General features: G+C 43.8%; 1 protein-coding gene across 10 annotated transcripts in view; it reads left to right on the top strand.

Annotated features, from left to right (window-relative positions):
- Positions 1-22,722, top strand: part of FRMD4A (FERM domain containing 4A) — an 814,406-nt gene that overhangs the window by 681,334 nt on the left and 110,350 nt on the right. For all 10 annotated transcript variants that reach the window (XM_086919678.1, XM_086919676.1, XM_086919675.1 and 7 more), the window contains exons 9-11: positions 8,572-8,637; positions 8,826-8,883; positions 10,986-11,072. In XM_086919678.1, the coding sequence (XP_086775804.1) occupies positions 8,572-8,637; positions 8,826-8,883; positions 10,986-11,072 (211 nt within the window). The remainder of the gene's footprint in view (positions 1-8,571; positions 8,638-8,825; positions 8,884-10,985; positions 11,073-22,722) is intronic.

The following is a 22,722-nucleotide window of genomic DNA, read 5'->3' as shown; positions in this document are numbered from 1 at the left end:
TGCTTTCCTTGTTTTTCCCTCTCGTGCTCTCAGTAAATATCTGATGCACGAAAAAGGAGTGCTGCTCCCCAAAAACAAGTGTCGGTGTCCCCCGCCGGCAACCACTGGTTCAGATTCAGCACTAACTCCAGTTATCCGCACACTGAGGTGAACACGGGCACCGTGCAAATGGCCACTCATGGTAATGCCATCTGTTCTATAGCAAAGACTTTTCATTATTGCCCAGTGTTTGCTTCAAACTGACTTCCACTACTGGCAGAAAAAGGTCTGAAAAATGGTCCCAAGTGAGAACAAAATGGCGTCAGCATTGTTTTGCTGTGTGTTCCTTGACTCACTCATACAACATGGCACAGAAATAAGCTCAGATCATAATCTCCAAGATTTGGCCAAAGTAAGTTCTGAAGCCTGAAACAAGTGACCCGTACCTGTCTCTTACCAGTCTGAATACAGCTGGACTAAGAACTCTGTATCATGGACCAACATGAATGATAACTCTCCGCTATTAAAAAGAGCTGTTTCTAAGTGATAGTCTTAGAAATGTAAACTCAAATATTTTACACACTTGGGAGAGTACTTGTTTTTCCCAATGTGGCTGTGCTGTATGAAGGTAGGCCCCCCTGTTTTATGTAAACTCACAGGTGACTAGATGAGGTGTCACCCGCTGACTGCCTCGTGGTTCGACACTGTGCAGTCAACAAGTATGTATGTCCTTTGCATACTCTTGTTTTTATTTGCCAGGTTTCGCATCTTAAGCTCAGGTTATTCGTCAGCAGCTCTTTGCGATCATAAAGCACTTTAAATTGAATCCTCTCTCTCCCTAAGGCGTGAAACTGAGCGAAGGGACTGGACGTGCTCGGTTCCAGATTGTATTATTTGATACAAGGCTGCTTAAGGGAAAACCGCTGCGGAGAACCACCTTAAGACACAGATAAACAGTGGTAGGGAGTGACAGATGCATTGCGTTCGCCCAATAATATTGGCCATTGCCCATCAGCAAGCCAGACCGGAAGTTACGAAGATGTTTATAATATGTGATCGTACATGTTTTAAAATACGAGCCCGAAATAGGTCTTTGCCCTGGCCTCCTAAAATCATTACATTGGTTTTACCAGGACACACCATTACCAATGTCATGTTTGTGGGCGTTGACATTCTTCTTTTGAGGTGCCCATTGTTAAGGAAAAGGGAAGGAACATGGCATTGGCATGATTTGTCAGTTGTTGAGGAATGCTACACTGAACGATTCATGTTAGAAATCCTGGATTTACCAAAGAATACAATTTTTCTCCTATGTTCAAACCAAGGGGAAACAACATGAATAACAAGCATTGCAAATCCTCTAGGTATAGCCTTTAATATCTGGCCTCAAAGTTATTTGTTAAGCTAATGCTTGTTTTACCATACCAGGATGACCAACACTTTCAGAAGCAATGCATCAGCCATGTTGGAACAATTAAAGAATAATAAAATATGCCGAAGATATTCCACGCACAAACGGACTGCCATCTTGGAAGGGGTTTCATTCTGCATGTTGGCAAAACCATTCCAAGATCGCTGTCCGTGCATGCACACGTATGTGCACCAAGAAGCAGCCATCTTGGAAGAGTATTTTTAACAATGTTTAACAAAAACTATTATTAGATGGCTGTCCATGTTTTCACATGCATGCGCTGAAGGTCATTTAGGATTGGCATTTGAAATTATGGCAAAAAAAGAATGACAAATCCCATTTAAAGATGGTTGTAACTAGCAACATTTATGCTGGGAACGAAAGATTTAAAAAATAAAATTGAGAAACTGAGCACACATTGTCCCAGCAGCCCTGGCATTGAAGGAAACTATTTTAATGGCTGATGTGCTCTTTGTATACAAGCAAAATGCTGTCACTCAAACAGAGGGAAGCCGAGGGCTGTAGTGGGTTGAGCCACTGCCTCATGGTGTATGCTGAGGTGGATGGAAGCAAAATATGAATGCCAATTCAATAGGCCAATGGATTAAAACCACTGACGAAAGGCACTATGTGTATGTATTTTATACAGTATTAAAATTAGTCTGGGAAGAGAGCTCAAGCTGTCTCAAAGGTCAAGTCAAAAAGCATGTTTGATGATTGCTAAGGGAAATAACTCTTTCTGGAGTTTCTAGGGACTGTATATGGGTGGGAACCGAACTTGAAGCTAAATTTCACTCTCCCGGCTTTAACCGTGAATGAAAGGCCCCAGTTCAGGAAAGTGTGTGAGAAATGTTTTCCCCTGCAAGGACTTTAAAAGAAAAGGTTGTGGATTGTCCCTCTGAATAACATGTTTCTATTACAATGCAACATGCTTTCAGAATTCTGCATAGGTTGCAATATACATCCAACTGTTTAGTTAAGTTATGGTCCTCAAACTCTAATTGTTACTGTAGAGAAAATGTGTAAAGAGGCACCCTACCCCTGTTTGGGCGTGAGGTCGGGCAAATTTATCCTTACTAGACGCAGCTGATTGGTAGTAGCGTCTGGCAGGGAACGGGAGTGGAGGGCCATGGGGGATTAATCCTTTTACCACAGCGGCAATTCCGCCGCGGTGCGTCGGCTTTGATGAGTGGGCAGGGCCGCGTCAGCCAACGGACGTGCACAGCACTACGAAGTTAGTGCACGCGATGGCCGTTGGCCGACAGAAGCACGCAACGGGCTAAAAAAAACACTTACCTCCTTTCCGCGTTTCTCCTCAGTTGTCTCTTCTACGTCGCCCCTTGTCTTCTCTCCCCCGGAACCAGAAAGCACACAGGCTCCTACCCCATAGCCAATTACAATGCTGCAATGCAGCGTTGTGATTGGTCTGAGTGTCATGGCTCGGTGCTCAGATGGGAAATGGGAACACACAAAGTGAGTAGGATTGCTTGGGCCGGCCAAGCAGTCCTGTGCACTTTGGTCTGAAGCAACCACTCCTCCTCCCGAGTCCCAGCCCCGTCCAACATTGCAGGGGAAAAAAATGATAACTGAAATAACTTCTGTTAGTATCATTTAATTTTTTTTACAGTGCCCTGTGAGTAGTGGGACAACGCTTCTCCACCTTAGCGGAGGAGCCACCACAGCTGATTGGGTGGTTCAGGGACATGATGCTGGAACAAGCAGATGTCTGATGAATACTTTGTGTCTATATGGGGACTAGTGGTAGGTAATAACGGGGTAAACCCTTGATACGCACCGACCTGGGTCACAGTGTAATTACAAAAAAGTGGTCGGCTGCAAAACATTTCAAAGCACAATTTCAACAATGAATGCTTAGAGTGGTACACAAGACTAAAGAAATTTATAAGACAGAATTTTAATTCAGCTGTCTGCAATGCTATCAATTACATTCACATATATTTGATTTCTCATTTCATCAAATGCAAAGTAATTACCTCCATAGTATATATAATAAACACTTAATCTAGTGCTCCGTGAGTGTCAACGAAAGGGGTTTGAACAAGTAGGGTAGGGTGTGATTGGAATAGGTAAAGGGACAAAGAAAAGGAATTGTGTCCTGTGAACAATTCTCCATCAATCTAAGAACATTTCCAGTCTTAAAAAGATCACCAGGTTCCCTGAATAAACATTACACGGAAGTCCTCTATGGCTAATTGATCGTGCCAGGTAACAATGTAGTTTAATGAAGGGTGTAGATCAGTCACACCATCTGTGTCCGAGCCAGAATGAATCAAAGGCCGGATACCAACTGCCTTTTGCACAAGCGAGCGTTAGGTGTATGTGGAGTCCCAGACAAGTTGAGGACTAGCGTCGTTGTGGTGATTTTGATGTTCTCCTTGGAGGGGGAGATTCAGATCGTGCCAGGTAACGATGTAGTTTAATGAAGGGTGTAGATCAGTCACAACATCTGTGTCCGAGCCAGAATGAATCAAAGGCAGTTGGTATCCGGCCTTTGATTCATTCTGGCTCGGACACAGATGGTGTGACTGATCTACACCCTTCATTAAACTACATTGTTACCTGGCACGATCTGAATCTCCCCCTCCAAGGAGAACATCAAAATCACCACAATGACGCTAGTCCTCAACTTGTCTGGGACTCCACATACACCTAACGCTCGCTTGTGCAAAAGAACATAAAATCAACTTTACGGCGCGATTTTCCAACCGAAGTGGGACATCACAAACGCCACAATACATGTGCTCATAACCCCTTTAGTCCTGATGAAGACCCTACACTGAGGAATAAACTGCCCTTACCACAGGGGTCGAAACGTCGACAGTATCTTCTTCAACATACACGCCAAAATACAATTAGCCATAGAGGACTTCCGTGTAATGTTTATTCAGGGAACCTGGTGACCTTTTTAAGACTGGAAATGTTCTTAGATTGATGGAGAATTGTTCACAGGACACAATTCCTTTTCTTTGTCCCTTTACCTATTCCAATCACACCCTCCCCTACTTGTTCAAACCCCTTTCTTTGACACTCACGGAGCACTAGATTAAGTGTTTATTATATATACTATGGAGGTAATTATTTTGCATTTGATGAAATGAGAAATCAAATATATGTGAATGTAATTGATAGCATTGCAGACAGCTGAATTAAAATTCTGTCTTATAAATTTCTTTAGTCTTGTGTACCATATATGGGGACTAGATCACATTGCTTATGATAGTAAATTTTTCAGAAGGGTCCAGATTGTCCATGCCCCCAAATGGACGAGTAGAAACTTAAGAATAAAGATGTGTCTGCCTGCTTTCACTTTGTATCTGAGACCACATGGAAACAATGTGAGAAAGTGTTTGATGCTTCTCACCTGATGGTGCAACTAAAAGGATCAGAAGGCCCGTGTCCAATCGGTTATTGCAAAATGGACTGCGTGAGTTAACACTGGTAGTGAGTTTGTATCACACCAACACTCACTCAGCCTTCCACCCTTCAGAGGTCAGTAAATTGAGTACCATAAATAGACTATTATTAACCCAGGTTAAAATGTCACTGTGGCACGAAGACTTATAAAAACGTTATTCTTGTGTCAGCCGACTCTGGGAGGTGTAGGTGATCTGTAAAGAAGTAGCATGGCTGAGTTGATAGTGAACTTGAGGCCTTCCTACTGCTTGCCGGTTGGCAACACTGAACACTTCTTTTATATACTGCTCTATAGCCAAGCACTTTCATAACCATGTTGGCCAAGTCAACCAAACAGCGTTGCGTCCATATAGCTGGTTCCTGTAGCCTTCCTTCCAAAGAGTAGACCCTGGTCCTGGGACACTCTGGATAAATCATTCATCATTCAATTGTCCTTTTGTTTGCAAACACCGCAGCATGGGGTAAACAGTAGACTTTACCCATTGTGCATCACTTAAAGTAAAGGGAGCCAAAGCCTGTGCACATTTCCTAACAATAGTGTGGTTTCTATTTAATGTATTTTTATATAAAACTTTGTATTGTTTATATTAAGTTTAATTACTGGCTATTTATCTTGTCTGCACCTCCTTTTAAAGTTTCAATCAATCAAACAGGGTTTTTTAAGCGCATTACTCACCCCAGAGGGTCTGAAGGCTCTGGGGGTTGGGGGGAGCAGTTCTCTTTCAGTCAAAGAGCCAGGTCTTCAGAGCCTTCCTGAAGGTGTTCAGGGAGGGTGCACATCTGATGTTGGTGGGGTGCTCGTTCCAGGTCTTGGCCACAATGTAGGAAAAGAATCTTCCCCCTGCTCTTGCTCTGCGGATGCACGGGTTTTCGGCAAGGAGGAGGTTGGTGGAGTGGCGGTTTCGTTCAGGGAAGTGGAGGGTGATTCTGTCGTTGAGGTATTGGGTCCAGTTTTGTGTAGGCATTTGTAGGCGTAGGTGAGTATCTTAAAGGTGACTCTTTTCTCAACAGGGAGCCAGTGGAGCTTGCGTAGGTGTTGGCTGACGCGTTTGTCGCAGGACCCCGAGGTCGAGTCTGGCAGAGGCTGTATTATCTGGAGCTTGCGGAGTAGAGGCTTGTTGAGGCCGGGATAGAGGGTGTTTCCGTAGTCCAGCCTGATGTTAATGAGTGCATGGGTGACTGTCTTTCTTGCCTCTGGGGGATCCATTTGAAGGTCTTCCTGAGGATGCGGAAGGTGTTGAAGCAGCTGGAGGTGATGGCGTTCATGGAGAGGGAGGAGTCGAGTACGATGCCGGGGTTCTTGGCGTGGTCCTTAGGGGTCGGAGTGCTGTTGAGGGTGGTGGGGCACCAGGCTTTGTTCCATTCCGAGGGGGTGGTTATGAAGACGAGGACTTCTGTCTTCTCCAAGTTGAGTTTTAAGCAGCTGTTGCTCATCCATGCTGCGACGTCCTGCATTCCTTCCTCGAAGTTGAGTCTGGTGGTGGTGGGGACCTTGTTGAGGAAGAGGATGAGCTGGGTGTTGTCAGCGTAGGAGATTATGCTGAGGCCGTGCTGTTGGACGATGGCAGCGAGGGGTGCCATGTAGATGTTGAAGAGGGTTGGCTGAGTGATGATCCCTGCGGTACTCCGTAGTTGATTTCTGTGAGTTCGGAGAGGAAAGCTTGTACCTTTTGGCCCCTGCCAGTGAGGAATGACCTGATCCAGTGAAGGGCAGTGCCATGTATGCCGGCTTCATGTAGTCTGGCTGCGAGAGTGCGGTGGGAGAGGGTTTCGAAAGCTGCTGACAGGTTGAGTAGGATCAGGGCTGCTGTGTGGCCTTGGTCGACGAGGGTGCAGTTGTCATCGTGGCTGCGATTAGGGTGTCCTTGTTGCTGTGATTGCTTCAGAATCCTGATTGAGAAGGGTCGAGGATGGCATGGTCTTCGATGAACCTCATCAGTTCTGCGTTGACTGCCTTCTCGGCGACTTTTGCTGCAAATGAGAGGAGCGAGATGGGCCGGTAGTTCTTGGGATCTGTCTGGTCTGCTGAGGGCTTCTTGAGCAGGGGCCTGACTTCTGCGCATTTCCAGTCGTCGGGGAAGGAGCCGGCCTCGAAGGTTGTGTTGATGGTGTGTTGTAACACAGGTGCGATTGTGGTGACAGCTCTGTGGTATATGTGGCGTGAGCAGGGGTCTGTGGGGTCTCCGGAGTGGATGCCTTTCATGGTCGAGGTGGTCTCCTCGGTTGTGGTTGTTGAAGTTGTCGTAGAATTTCTGTATCTTTAGGTGGAAGTAGGATCCGAGTTTGTTGCAAAGGTCCTGGGAGGGAGTGATGTCCGTGGCTTCGTTGTGGTGCTTGGTGAATTCCTGTATGACACTGAAAAGTTCCTTGGTGTTGCTGGAGTTGGTGTGGATTCTGTTGTGGATGAAGGTCCTTTTGGTGGCTCTGATGTGTTGATGGTGTTCCATCATAGCGTCCTTGTATGTGGTGTAGTTTACGGGGTGTTTTGCTGTTTCTCCACTTCTTCTCCAGGCATCTACAGGTGCCTGTGGCTTGTTGGAGATCGGTGGTGAACCAGGCGGCTTTCCTGGGGCATTGCTTGTTGAGGTTGCGCAGCGGATGAGTTTATCTGCGCAGTTGGCGATCCAAGTGTGAAATTCCATTGCGGCGAGATTTGTGTCGGTTGCAGCGGAGGCGGTGTTGTCACGGGGGTGGAACTCTGCTCCAGTTCCTGCGCAGGGTTGCAGAGCCAGTACGGGTGGCTTGTGTTTGTTGACGAGGAGTGGACGCAATGGTGGTAGGTCCAGAGGGGCTGCGAGGTGTAGCTGAAGTAAAACGCTGTTGCCTCAAGCAAAGATGGGGTTGAGAGTGTGTCCCGCCTTGTGTGTTGGTGTGGTGACGAGTTGTTTCAGTCTGAAGTTGTCTCGGTTGTCTCGGAGGGTGGCGGATTTGGGGTCATTGAGGGTGTCGAGGTGGCAATATAAAGTTTGTTATAAAGTATTTAACTGACATTGTAACATTGTAGCTGCCTCTGAATGAAATACTTGGTTAGGTGGTAGTTTGTTATTCTCTACTTAATAAGAAAATGCATGGCACAGTAAAAAAGCATGTTGATTTAAAAAACATTAGGAGTAAAACAGCCATATTGGTAAATGGTTTTTAAAGTTAACATTTGTGTTGCGAAAATAAGGCGGCCATGTTTAGGTGATGGCATATTTTCTATTTCTCTGATTTAATTTTTTGGCATGTTCTTGAAATACAAAATAAAATAAAGGAATCATCACATTGGCTTGCCTAGACCAGACTATTGGCTATGCGTTAGCTGTATCCTCACAAATTCAAGGCACGCTGCAAAAGTACTACACCCTTCTTCATCATGCCATATGTTGGGGTCACCTAGCTTGATTTGTGCAGCTCACCTGTTCCAGGTTCCTAGTGTGTCCCACCCCATGGGGTCAGTAGAGGCTGCCATTGCAGCAGACAAAGGTGGGTGTGCTGCTGCAGCATGTCCGCCCCTTTGATGCACTAATGTAACCACAAAGTATGCATGTACTTTGCAATCTCTACCTCCCTGTCCTTAAAGTTGGCATGTCCTAGCCTCCTCCGTCAAGTGCCATTGGGAGGTCCATGAAAGTCCTTCATAGCCCAAGAATCGCCCATACACCACGTATCCCTTTCATGCAGTTCCAGATGTGCAATATTCTTTGCAGATGTGAGCAGCCATATAGCCGTTTATTAAAGCTGCCATCCTTCTTCTTCCATTTCAGCGAGGACAGAGTTATCGAGCATTACAAGAAGCTGTCTGGTCAGAGCCGCGGACAGGCCATTGTAAAGTAAGTGCAGCGACAGGATTCTGTGACTAAAGCGCATAACCAGACTTCTGGCGCTTCCTGTGTCTGCGGTGTAATGTCTGCCAGCTACCATCTTTCCATAAAAACCTGCTGTCCAAATAATCTGAAATATTTGCGCTGACGCTGTTGCGTGATGGGGTTGCTAACTCTCCTTTGCTTATTTTTTGCAGTTATATGAGCGTGGTTGAGTCCCTGCCTACTTATGGAGTGCATTACTATGCAGTGAAGGTATGTAGGTGTGATGGGGAGAAGGACGGGTTCAACTGATTTTGGAGATTGGCTTTGGGCGAATATTGCTTGCATTTTAAGATAAATATTAAGAAACTGGCCCCCTTAAAGGACCTAGGATGGAGGCTGCCCAGTCCTTCTCGATGAACGCAGCAAAGCATGAAACGCATCCCTTAAAAGTACATTTGCCACATAGCTTGTGAGATGCTGATATACGTCAGTGCAGATGCAATATTAAAGATATGATTGCCTGGGTCACAAGTGAGGTTTTGAGTTTGTAAGCTGCAGACTTTAACCACCTTTATCCACCCTCCACCCCCTCATATTCTTTCTTTACTCTGCCACAGTGGAGGGTCTTTTAAGTGATCTCTGCTATTATAGGGTAACTGACTAGTAAAGTGTTTTGGAGTAAAAGCGGAACAGGAACTCGCAGCTCCCTACTTTCTGAACAGCGCAGGGCCTACAGGACGCGTCTGGTCCCAAGCCTGGGAGCTTGGTTGATCCAGAGGTCCCAGCAGTGGCATTCGTTCACCAAAATCATAGTGTTAGTGGGTGCGAAGTCACAAGCACTTTAACCCCCGTGACCTCACAGAAGTGCCTTCATATTACTTCAAGTTACCTTTCGACTTAGTGGCAGTTTCGCATATTATGCAATCTCGAAGCGGCATCATAATAACAAACCGTAATCTACAACTGGTACTACCGTCTAGTTTTATACACCAACCAAACCTTAAAGTCCACTGGTGGAGGAGTGTGCAAGCAGCAGAACTGAGCAGGGATTGTATCCCACAGGTGAGCCCACAGAACTCTCTTGCACCCCTCTCCTCGGTACCTCATCTATGACATAGCTGCATTGTCTTCGTGGCCCAAGAATGAGTCATCTCCGAATGGTGTGTGGTGAAATGAGACAAACAAAATGCTTGTTAAGGGAGTTCACCAATCACTCCTGTATCTCCAAACCATGCACACAAATGAACGATTCTGCATGAGTACTGCCCACCCCGACCGTGTTTTTCTGACTGCCCAACTGAGCAACAAAGATAATGAACCCGTAGGTCATCTGCCCAGATGCTGCATACAGAGTGTTCTGAACATATCTAGCTACTCCCCTGTACACCGTGTGAACACGTCACTGTGGGTGTGCGCCATCTTGTGATCCAGCGGTCCTCGGTAGCTTGTGGACCTTCAATGCCGATATAACCTCCTCAACACGTTTCAACTCCTCATCGCACTCCAATTACTGCCACTTCATAGGAACAGGCCCTGTATTGAGGGCACGAGAACGGCCTGCGAAGTGAAGCAAGGCCTGTCCATATCTTGTGCGTGCCTAAAGTGAGGAGGGCAGTGTGCGTGTATCTGTCTGTGTGTGTGTGTGTGTCTGTGTGTGTGTGTGTGTGTGTGTGTACGCGCGCCAGGCAGCAGAGACTGCTCCCAACAATCACACTGCCTGAACGAGGATGAAACCCAGCTGGAGGAAAGTCAGCCCAGGGAAGGTTCGGTGGCCCCGTTACACGTGATCACTTACATGCCTCCATTTTCCAGGCCTGACCCGCTGTTTATTTAAGAGACAACTGCCTACCCTCGGGTCTGTGGGCCTCACACAATCAATCACAGCTAAAGAAGGGACACAAATCCCAGCTGGGGTATTAACCCTGCAAAAATGCAATAATTAGCATGTTTGGGGAGCTGCGATCTGAAACTGAATTTTTATGTGCTTCGACTTCTTTCAGACTAATAGTTTTACCATTTAGAACATTCCATTTTGTGAAACGCTGCCTCCTCCTCTGTTGACTGAAGTCCCAGAGTGTCTTGGTTTTTCATGGCAGTAAATCAGAGTGCTGTGGTAATAAATGTGGTGGCGGCTGTGTCCCATTACTTTAACTTATGTTATGCACACACCGTCTCTCAGCCTGGCAGGTCCTGTCACTGGGAGGCTGTTCGGTTTCATTGCTGTCGCTTGGATAGATTTATGGTAGGTTTCTCATGTATCACCCAGCCCTGCTGCCTTGTTATGTTTTCTTCCACTCCAAAAACCTCTGCAAACTCCTATTTGACTGCATTATTAGACACTTTCCTACATAAAATTCTTTTGAACCCTGCAGGATAAGCAAGGAATCCCCTGGTGGCTCGGACTCAGCTACAAAGGCATCTTTCAGTACGACTACCACGACAAAGTCAAGCCAAGAAAAGTGAGTGGTGATTTTGTTTTGGTAACTTTTTTTTAATGAGACTTGCTTTTTCTTTTTATTAATTTGTATTGGTTTGACTCGTGGCACACTTAATCAAGCAACTTAATGTTGAGTAGGGTGGGGTGGTTTTGCAGAAAAGAATTCATCACGAACCACAAATTAAATTGTGCAAAATGTGTTCGGCCATGTTTGTGATTGCAAGTCTTGGATAGAACTTCTGGCTATGATTTGTGTCCAGTGCCTCCAATGTAGCAAAAGTTGTTTTTTTTTGTGTTGCACACTATAAGTGCTTATGTTTCATCCACTGTTGCGTCAGAACCATAGTAACTGCATTAGACAACCATATATACAGGATGTATTGCAGGGGCATCATTAAGCAGCTACAGTGGGGGTGGGCTTCTTGAGAGACCTCTTCTGTCTGCAACTCGGCACACAAAAGGTAGTTAATAACGCTAAAGAAAGATGGGTTGTTAGAAAAGGGAAAGAAGGATTTAAGATGTAAAGGAATGATTGGTGAAATTGTTGATGGGTGAAAGGATGCATGGGTTGGTGAAAGGATGGGTGAAAGGGTGACAAGATTTGTGGGTGGGTGAAAGGATGTGTGGGTGGGTGAAAGGATGTGTGGGCGGGTTAAAGGGTGGGTGGGCGACAGAACGCATGGATCTGTGAAAGAATGCACTGGTGGGTGAAAGGATGGATTGATGAAAGGCTGCATGGATGGGTAAAAGGATGGGTGAAAGAGTGATGGATGAAATGATGCGTGGAAGGGTGAAAGAATGTGAGGGTGTGTTCAAGGATGCATGCTTGTGTGAAAGGATAGGTGTTTTGCTTGAGTTCGAAATCCTTTAAAAAGAAGACAAGAGGCGTCTGGCAAAACAGGAACAGTTTGTTTAATTAATCATGGCTGGGAGAACAGTTGCAGGCACGTGGTCTGAGGACTGTCTCAATTTACAATCAGCAAACATCCTTCTTTTATACAAAACACAACATCTTATAAAAGTATGAGGCATACCATATATGGTGAGGAATGTTGGTTGCTGACTTTGAAGTCATAAATGAATGGTCAAATGGTTACTACAGGTGGGTCTCGACCTTGCGTGGACACCGTGTGGCCAGTGGATAACTTGTCCAGATGTCCAGCATGGCAAGCGCATGATCACTGCGTGTGCTAGGTCCTGATGTGGCATCTGACTTTATGGTGTTTTTAGGAGCGTGCATACCCCTCCAGCCGTGTGTGTTTTATTGAGGCAATCTCCCCTGACCATTGAAATGTCACGGCACCTATCTATGGGATTGAGTAAGAGTTTCCTGCCCAAGTGTTTGGCTGCCAGCTACGCACCCTCCCACCTGTGACCCATCAATCAGTAATCCTGGGCCTAGGTCTTAGGGCCTGTCTGACTCCATATTTGCGAGTTGAGGTAGATGTGAAGTTCAGAACGTTACATTCTATTAAATAAGAACAATATTTCTATTTTAACAGGTGGATGGGTGGGTGGGTGGAAGGATGTGTGGGTCGGTGAAAGGATATCTGATAGGGTGGGTAAGTGAAAAGATGTGTGATGTCAGGAAGGGTAGGTGAAAGAGTCAATGAGTTGAAGGATTCAGAGGTGGGCGAAAGGATTAGCAAAAAGGTGGATAGATGAAAGGATGTGTGGGTGTATGAAAGGACAAGTAAAATGGTAGATGAGAAAGGGCGGATTTGTGAAAGAATGCATGGGTGGGTGATTGAATGAAAAGATGTGTGGGGTGAAAGGATATGTCGGTGGGTGAAAGGATGGGTGGGTTGGTGGATGGATGGAATGGCTAAAGACTGAATGCTAAAAGAATGAATGGATGAAAGGTGGATAGATAAAAGGATGTGTGGGTGTATGAAAGGACAAGTAAAATGGTAGATGAGAAAGGGCAGATTTGTGAAAGAATGCATGGGTGGGTGATTGAATGAAAAGATGTGTGGGGTGAAAGGATATGTCGGTGGGTGAAAGGATAGATGGGTTGGTGGATGGATGGAATGGCTAAAGACTGAATGATGAAAGAATGAATGGATGATTGAAAGTAAATGTGAAATCGTGGCTATCAATTAAAGGATTGAAGAGTGAAAGGATGAATGTATAAATGCTTGCATGGAAGAGACAAAGGAGCTCTTCTGGGGTGAGTTGGTCTCACTTGCTTCTCTTGCTTGGTGCCATCAGAACTTTGGTTCAAAGAGGGAGGTATTTTAATTGTCTGGCTACTTTATTGACATATGTCTAGTCAAGGAAAATAAACCTTGACCAAATGGTGTACATACAGCATTGGGAAAAACAAAAAAGTGCTGAATAGAACACTTGAATTGATCTCAGCTGCTAATAATTACTCTATGAGGCATTCTAGCCCATTGTTCTTGCTCACTGTGCCTCTCCTCGTCCCTATCCAACCTTATAAAAATGATCTTTGTTCCTGCCCAAGAGGAAAATCCCAGCCCAAACTGGTAGGCCCGAACCCTCTGAACGGGTACAAAAGCAACTGTGAACTGGCTTCAGGCTTGCTGGGCCTCATCAGTGAGTTGCAGCTTGAGTTGAATCCTGCCAGCACCGTAGGGCCATTGATGATGTGCTAAATGTTGGTCCTTGTCTGTAGTGGTACATTCAGCAAAAAGTGACCACCTTCCATATTTGGCATCGTAGTACAGAAGAGTGGCCTTGCTTTACTGGCAGTCCTCTTCATACCTAGTATTAATCAGTCCCAGCTAGATGGACTTTTGGGATAAATGCTGCAGTAACTACAAAAGTCAAGCACGTCTAGTTTTGTTCTTTCAGCTTTCCAGCAAACTGAAATCAATTGCTACCAAAAAAAAATAATTTTAGATTTTTTTATGTTTATCTTAAGCTGTTGTTATCCAGCAACATTGACCCAATAAGTCCAACAAGCAGTGCAACTCAGTCCGATTGTAATCACACATAGTAATGTCACACAAATAGTACACCGTATGGATGTGTTTCCGTGCCAGCATAGAAAAAAGATATGCTCAAGAACAAGCTCTACCAAAATATACAGCTTTATATATTAAATAGCATAGAACTAGGAGCATATGTTAATTAGCATTTGTGTAGGTACACAACTGTCCCTACCATGGTATCTTAGGGCTCAAACTGTCAAGAGTAATTACAGGAACCTATGCACGTGGTTCAGCATGTGTGTTTGTACTATGTCCTGCATGGGAAGCATTAGGTAGGATGCATGAGGTTCTGACACTCGGTCTGGTCAAGTTGCAGGAGGCGTGTCACTGCCAGTATATTAGCCGGTGTTGGAGAAGTGTGTAGGTTTGGGTGCAGTGGATGCAGCTGTATGTGCTCTACGTACCCTTCCTTAACCCCAAGGCAACAGTTTACCCTGCCTGTTGTAGCACAAAACATTTTTGATAACTTCTCATAGATTGTGGTTGTTCGATAAAGGCACAACTTTATGAAATATTTCAATACTTTAGTCTGACAGTGGTACCGAGAGTGCTATTTCTCTACATTAACTAATTGGCTTTATGGCTATACCTACATTGTGCGCTCCTCCCTTTTGCCGGGCCCTGGGGTTCTGATGTCTGTCACGATTGTGTGTTTCCAAAAAGAATTGGTTACAAATCCTAGTGGGGCACTCCTTTAGTGATCAACAGAAAGCTTCAAGTTCATTCACAAATTGAATTTGTATTCATTCAATGATTTCATAGCAATCACATTTCAATTCCAATTTTCATCCATGTGTTATTTCTTTTCATTATTTCAAGTAAACATAAGATTTCACTTCAACATGATTAATTCTCCAATGCATTTCGAGCAATAAATCTGCTCTTCATCAGGGAGTGAATTCATCTCACGCCACCAGTAAAAGATCCAGTCTGGTGGGCGGGGCTAATTTCTTTATGAATGAACTTAAACAAGTAGGCTTATAAGCTAACATTGAAATTAGGGTTGTGCACTTGCCTACTTTTCTGTTCTGATGTCTGTCTCACACAAGTGAGGGTCTGAATGTGTGAATCATTTATTCCACATTATTGTACTCTGAGACCTGAACATGAAGGGGTCTGATTAAGGTCTAGCAGCATTACTTCAGCATCTGTTGGATGCAGGCAGTCACGGCCACCATTCTGATGCCGCTGCCACTCACCAGTGTGCTCTGGGTTTCACTGGACAGAAGGGTGGCTCTTTTGCATGGTGTGCTGGTTCCAAAAGTTACCCAAGATGGTAGCTACTTTTTTCATTTTGTCAGTCTTGGTGTGTGCACTTACCAAGCGCACATGCACATTGCATACGAGAAGATCACAACAGTGCGACTCGCAAGAGTGAGTTGCATCCCATATACTGAATAATTAGGTGGAGCTTTGATGAAGCAGCTCAAATCACTCTGGTTTATTCGGTCTTTCCAGATTATTGAGATAAGGCATCGTCTAGTTGTGAGCTGGTTGTAGAGGCTGCTCCGGGCAGTGGTCAAGATATGAATAGTGATGAAGTGAAGGGGTTTAGGTACAGTTAGCCGGTAGAGGTCCATCGATGATGGTGATGACTGAGAACGAGTGTGTGATGCAATTACCTCTGATAGGTTGCTGGGGCCTCACAATGCATAGCTTTGTACACAACGATAGATAATAAAGAGTCAGCCCTGTGTTTGGCAGACACGCAGTGTTAGTATGACGAGGTTGGTGAGGGTCGCAGTAGAGCGTATATGGTTTTGGATGTGAAATTGATGATTTTGCCCTTTGGAAGAGGGCTTATTGCTGGGGCGAACATTTAGTAAGCTACTGCACTAATCAAGCTTACTCCTCATTAGAGTGTGAATCAGTGACAGGGCCTCAGAAAGGGGGAGGTCTGGGTGGATTTTCTGGTATTGAATAGTTGAATTCCTGCAGTCATGCACATTGAGTCAGTAATGATTCCAGGAGCTTGTTACAGTTCATTTACACGTCTTGTCTTTTGTCAGAAGGGGAGGGTAGTGCGATGTCTGGAATAAAGGCGATAGGGGATCACCAGCCCTTATTGAATTCATTTGGGATCCATGTCAACCCTGACCTTACCACGTGTGGAAGAAGCGGCTGTCAGATGGCATGAGTATGTCACAGCAAGTAACAAAATACATTTGCTGTGTTTGCAAAAGCATGGCTGCCTCTTAAAAGTCCCTATAGTTCAGCAAGTTAATCAAGCACTCTGCAGTGAGCCAGTGCGAATCGATATGTGATGCTATTTAAAGAGCTATATAGAAATCTTCCATGAAAACTTTTATTTTTAGAGTGTTATAACAGATATATTTGTATTTTGCATATTAGTTCAGTATTTATAAAACACACCAATTAAGAATGTACTCAACCTGATCCAGCGAGTTGTACACAAATAAAAACCTCTTAAGACGCTCTCTAAAAGCAATGAGTTCTTGGATACCTTTAAGGAGGTCCAAAAAGAGCTGGCCGTCATGAAAACAAATTTCATACGTTCCTTTTTCCGTAAATTCTTGGGGGTCATCAGAAGACGTTTGCCTGTGGATCTCAACATTCTTTTAGAGCAGTATAGTTTGAGGCTGTGGTTAAGGCAGTGAAAAGCAGTGCTGCGAAGTGTTTTGGGGTACCAGAAGGGAGAGCATTTCATCGTATAGGGTCTGCTGCCAAGAGCCAGTGCAGGCTTCCTCAAACTCCATAAACGTGTGTGGTTTTAGACAAGTTAATAATTGCTCTTACTGCAGAATTGTGCAGTACTTCAAACTTTCTGACTGTAAACTTGTAATTTTGTGGAACCTCATGTAAAGCGCTCTGATACCTCCGGGTCTAGACAACGCTATATAAAACTCTTAAAATAAATAAATAAATAAATACTTCATCTAGCTCCCTACCCGCGGGGCATTGCCAAACCCCATTTTATCTCATGGTACAGTTCAGGCAAATCAAGCTCCTGGCAATAGTAAATGTCGAACTTTAATCAGGAGTTTGAGTTTGGGGGTTCAAAGAGTGAATGATCAGATTGACTGAACTGTCCATAACCAAGCGCTCATCAAACTTCACTCAGAGACTTTGACTTTGCCTTTGATCTGAATATCGACCTACACCAATCAAAACGACCTGATGCTGTGGTTTTCTTCACCCAATGGTTCATGCATCTTAAAAGGAAATTCATTCCAGAATCCTGTTAAATATCTCTGCTGCTTTCTCGCTGTCAACATTTGGTTCACTGCTCAGCAGAAAAAACTCTTTAGTGTTGTCTGTCTAGTTTTGAGAACTGGCACTCTTGTTGTCTACGAATGGGTGTAGAGGCTGAATGAAAATATTAATCCTAACTGGATACAAATAATCAATTCACTGGCTTAGTGATTTCTAATCATCCACAGTTGTTAGTACTTACCAGTGGTGTGCTCTGCTTGGATATTCTGTGTGTTTCCAAAAGACTAGTCTTACAAAATAAACACGAGCATGTGATGAATTGGCAAATATATGCACATTCTCCTGTTGAATGAAAAGTCCAGCATAATCTTTTAACTGGCTTACTGGGCCAAACAATTAGTGACTTACAGACCCATTCAGAAAAGGTGGCCACCCAGTCTCAATAGGATACTCTTTGGCCCCATGACCGAGCCGAACAGGAAGGCTCATGCTCAAGAACACACAGCGCGTGGTGCACACATGTGGGAACGAGGCGCAGCCTCAAGTTTCATTACTCATTCATTCACCGGTGACGCAGCAGTTGGCAGTGGGTGAGGTGGGATATGCTAGCTAGCACTTTCCCTGGCTTCAGTTCTCTAAGCTTTCGACTTCCTTCCAGCCGTGGAGTCCCTGGTGCTCCCTATAACTTTCCTCACGCCCTGTCACTACGTGAGCCTAGTCTCCTGAGACTCGGTTTAATCTAGGGAGAGCCTATTAAATCCAGGTGTGACCCAAGTATGTGCCAAATAATTTGCTCAACTTTCATTTCAGCTATAAATAATCCAGTATGAAAAACGCCTCACAGTTTGTTTTCATTTTCCCTTTTTCATGAAGTGTGAGTTTTAACCAGGTCCCCACTAAAAAGCATAACTAACAGTGCTTGAAGCTAAAACTACATTTGTCTATGCATGTAGGGCAGCGGAGCGGGGTTCTCTCGCTGTGCCCAGCTGTAGAGCCTCAGCTCAGTACTGAGGGAAAGACACATAGAGAGTGGTAAAATGGTGCCAAATCCACGACTAAAGGGTCCTCAGTCCATCTATGGTAAGTACCACAAATTATGACACACGTTTAGTGTTATGCACATGTATCCTCTGGTGACAGTTCTGAAACCTTGAGTTCATTACAAACAGACTGCGCATGAGTCAGCTGAGAGCGGCGACGTGCAAAGTCTGAGTCACAGATGGGACTTGAAACCATGGACAAGAAGGAAAGTATTATTTGTTGCCCTAAAGAGCCATTCAGTTGCTCTCCAGCTTTTTATGGCCAAGCCCAACAAGCACAAGCTTCTTGTCACACACCTAGCAAAATGGGTTGATATACATTATTAATCTGCCACTCCCAAAAGCCCCTTACTCAGAAGCACAAATACTTTTTGCCACTGCAAGTGGGTCACCACACTAAGAAAAAAAACATTGATGTGGGTATTAATGCATTGACTTTAAACGTTTTACTGAAGCATATGTGTACCTTTTTTGTGAGTGATAAATTCTGTCCTCCCAGCAAGATTTAGCATTCCTTGGTCCATGTCTGTGGTTTTTGTTGTATACTAGGTCAGTTGTCTTTCTTTGTGTTTTCTTAGCGAATCATACATTTAACAAATGTCACAGAGTTGACAGTTCTTTCAAGGTGAATTGCTCCTCTCCTTTTCATCTTTTAATGTCCTCACTTTTCTGATAGAGAAGGCCTCTAGACAACTTTCCAATCTGCTGTAAACCTGAGCTAGGACTGCATTATCTTGATAACAAACCATTTTCCCAATTAGGTGGAGTCTGTTTGGTAATGAAAGAGTGTGTAGTCTGCAGTCTGAAAGGGAGAAGGGTGCTTCCCAGAGAGACAGGCTAGTAATCGATGTGCTGCCGTGTATGTTTACGCGCCTCCCTCACCATCTATGGCGATGATTAAACTCAATGGGCAGGGGAGCAGAGGTAGGCCCTTTCGTTCTCCTCTTGTAAACACAGGAAAAGCTGAAGGTGGCATTATAGGATTTCTTCTTTTGAAATTGCTAATTTGAAGACCCGGGCCCGTGTAAATGCTGCTGTAGAACATACAGTGGGTAGAAGTACAACTGGGAAAGTCCCAATAAACATCAAGACACGAACCCCAGAAATGGTGTATTTGCTTCATTTTATTTGAATACTCACTAAATGAGATGCCAGTAGAAGACCCCATTTCTTGTCGGGGCATTAAATTGATTGCGTCCAATGGCATACATATGTTTTGTTTCTATCATGTATCCTGCATCATTGTGTGATTATAACATTTATTTTAAACATCTTCCATCATCTATCTTTTTCATTGTACAGGTTCGCTTTCAACCCATAGTCCGTTTCTCTTTTTCTATCTTACCATAGGTTCTCTTTCACTTTAACCACTTACTTCCTTCTATTACATCGGGGTTCACTTTCTTTCTCTGCTCTTGAGATCTCTCCTCTATGGCCATGCTCAAGACCATTCGGTTCATAGTTTGCGTGTGATACTCAGTCAGCGCAGAGGTCTGCATTGAGAGGTGGTGAGTGCCTGAAGATCAAAGTGAGACACATTGCAGGGTGTGGTGTCTGGAAACACAATCGCTGCTTCTGTCAGTCTTTTCACTTCCCTTACCATTTTAGGTTTTCAGTCTCTCGCCTAAGCACCTCCCAATCTTTTTATTCAGCCAAAATGTAGTAGTTCAATAGTTGTTTTAATGTTTTGCTTTGCGTAGAAGCCCGGGTGGTGGGAAAGTTGAAGGCTCAAGGGCTAGGGCACAGCATTGTCCAAGATGTTCTGGCTAAACCACACATTCCATTTGACTGGTCGTAAACTTGTTTCTTAGATTGATTTGCTGTGCACACTTTGTTTGTGTCTACTTCATTGAAAATACATTTGGTGCTAAATACAAAGTAAAACACATTGGCGCAGGGATTCCTTTTTTAGATGCTCCAAATGTCCTGTGTGTTATGTTTTTTTTGTAGTTTAAAGACTGTCACTCCAAAAATTAGACAGAAAAATATTGCGACCCATGTTCATGGCATGCTTTGTTCTTACTCTACTCTAATTGCCATCCTATGCTATTTGCATTTGGCCGGCTCTCTCCACCATTGCTGTGGCATTGTTCCACATTCTTGGTCTGCACACACTTTTACATGGCTTTTGGAATGCCATCAAGTAAACCGGAGAAAAAGTATGATAGTGTTTTACGTTTTTTCGTGTGTGGTTCTGAGTGATTAGAAGACATTTTCTTTCAGTGTGGCATTCTGAAATGGTTTATATCAGTACAAGTGGAAGTAAAGTGCATTCCATCTAGGAGTTTTGTGGTTTTATGACTATTGGAGGGTGTGCCGTGTGGTTTTTGAAAATCATTTCCATACACAGTAAATGTTGCAGAAGACAAGACTCAGTTCTTTTTTTTTAATAACCAATCTGTATTACTTTTTGTTCAGAAAACACGAACATCAAAACAGTCAAACCAACCCTGTCACAGACCACCCCCAAACCAAATGCACAAACTTAACACCATCAATCATTTATACCCAAACCATGAAAGTCCCACTATTTGCCCCAAATCTTACCTTGTTTCTGTGGACATCCCAGGGCCGTGTAAATGGGGTTTTCCCATTGGGCACACCTGTCTAGTCCCGCCCACCAAGGAGCCAATGAATACTCAGTTCATTTTTATGTAGCGGAGAATCACATGACAATTGTAATGAGCAACAGAAAGATCTGTATGCTATTATTAACGCTTTTCATCGGTTTTTATTATTAATTTACAGTTATATAAATCACCTGTACAAATTAAAAAAATCAATGCAAAGAGAAAGTATACAATAAAATAAATAAAAGAGACATTCCAAAGGAAATAAACTGCAGATATAACCAGCAATAATAAAATATGCAACAATTATTAATGTATTGATATACTAAAGGATGGTAGAATATTTGTTAATGGAAAGTAGATAAAACAATGAAGAGAACTCAAGGAGGTTTAGGGACTTCCTGTTGAAAGGGGGATTGAGGCAGAGAGCGGAGAGCACATGTATCAAAAAATGAGATGACTGGATCCCACAACTGTTTTCGTTTTGGAGCTAAAGCGAGTGGATAAACAAACGTTGTGTCTAGTCTATGATTGTAACATACAGCGTTTATTATTAATTTACATTGACTTCAGCCTACCCAGATTTCACACTAGGGATCTTTAAGGTTCTTTCAGATGAAAACTTCAGTCTAAAATTCCGAAACAAGCTGTGGTTTTGAATTTGTAGTTCAGGAAGGGAGACTCCACCTGTTTGGTACCTTAGCATACTTGGCCTTTATACCTCACAGTTAACAGTCTGTTAGCAGGCTGCATACATTTAATAGATTAAGAGGAGATACTATACAACAATCAAATTAGGTTCTTGCTTTGCTAACCATCAACAGCCTAGTCATTTGATACCACCCTGTATAACACAACTGGGGGCATCAGATATTGTTCTTGCACTTCTACGATAAATAGCACTGTGCGATGCTCGATGGCTGGATCACGCCAGTGCACGTGTAGAATGTTCTTCAAGTTCACTGCTCAGTCAGTCAGGATCCACACAAGGAGGTTTTTGTATGACCAGATATTAAATGCAGTACATTTTAAGTAGTATTTATATTAGATTATGTGTTCTTAAGTATCTGATTCGGAATGTGCTGTCCGACCCCCTGTGGTATCGAAGTAGATCCTTCCATCATTCAAAGGGAAAGGGAATCAATCACATCATGTGTAAGACGCTTACTTTGATAATGCATTAGTGTGATGTATTTAGGTTTTCTCATGTTGCGCGGAGTATCTCGTTAGTTTCCTGTTGGAGTGGTTAAGCAGTAGGAGGATTAGGAAGGAAAGTGACGGGAGTCTTAAGGGATCGTGCTGATCATGGACTCTACATCTGTCACTCAATTAGGCAATTCAATTTACGCTAATAGTAGATGAAATCTGCAGAGAGAGCATCTGGGTTACATCACAAGGTCAGATCAGCAAAGGAAATGGATGCCTTGTTTTCATAGTGAGCTGTGATCAGCAGAGAGGAAGCGGCTTCTAAAGGGAATGATGAACTTGCATATTTTCAAGTGGAGGAGTCAACGGAGATCAGAAGGGAGCTGAGGTGGCCTTAGTCACCCCTAGGAAGAGTCTGAACAATGAACGAACCATCTTAAAGCTGCATGAGACTAACTAATGAAGCTGAACTAGCCCTTGGCTACGAGGCTGCAGCTCTTGCACCGCATCAGAGAGGGGGTCCGAGCTCGCTGTGTTGTCGGATGCTGCTTTGCCTTAGCTGTTGCTTCCTCAACACTGCTAGGCAATAGCCGACGTGCTGGTCATTTCCCTCAGTACGAAGGGCCTTTGCACACCCAATGCAACCAAAGCAGCAGAAAATTCAGCCATAAAGTGATGGAGCTATGTGGAAAGCAAAATAACCATGATTGAGATATATATATATATATATATATATATATATATATATATATATATATATATATATATATATATATATATATATT

This window comes from Lissotriton vulgaris, chromosome 1_1 (genome assembly GCF_964263255.1).
Source record: "Lissotriton vulgaris chromosome 1_1, aLisVul1.2, whole genome shotgun sequence".
Lineage (NCBI taxonomy): Eukaryota > Metazoa > Chordata > Amphibia > Caudata > Salamandridae > Lissotriton > Lissotriton vulgaris.
The sequence above is the reverse complement of the archived record's forward strand: the minus strand, read 5'-3'. Positions and strand labels throughout refer to the sequence as shown.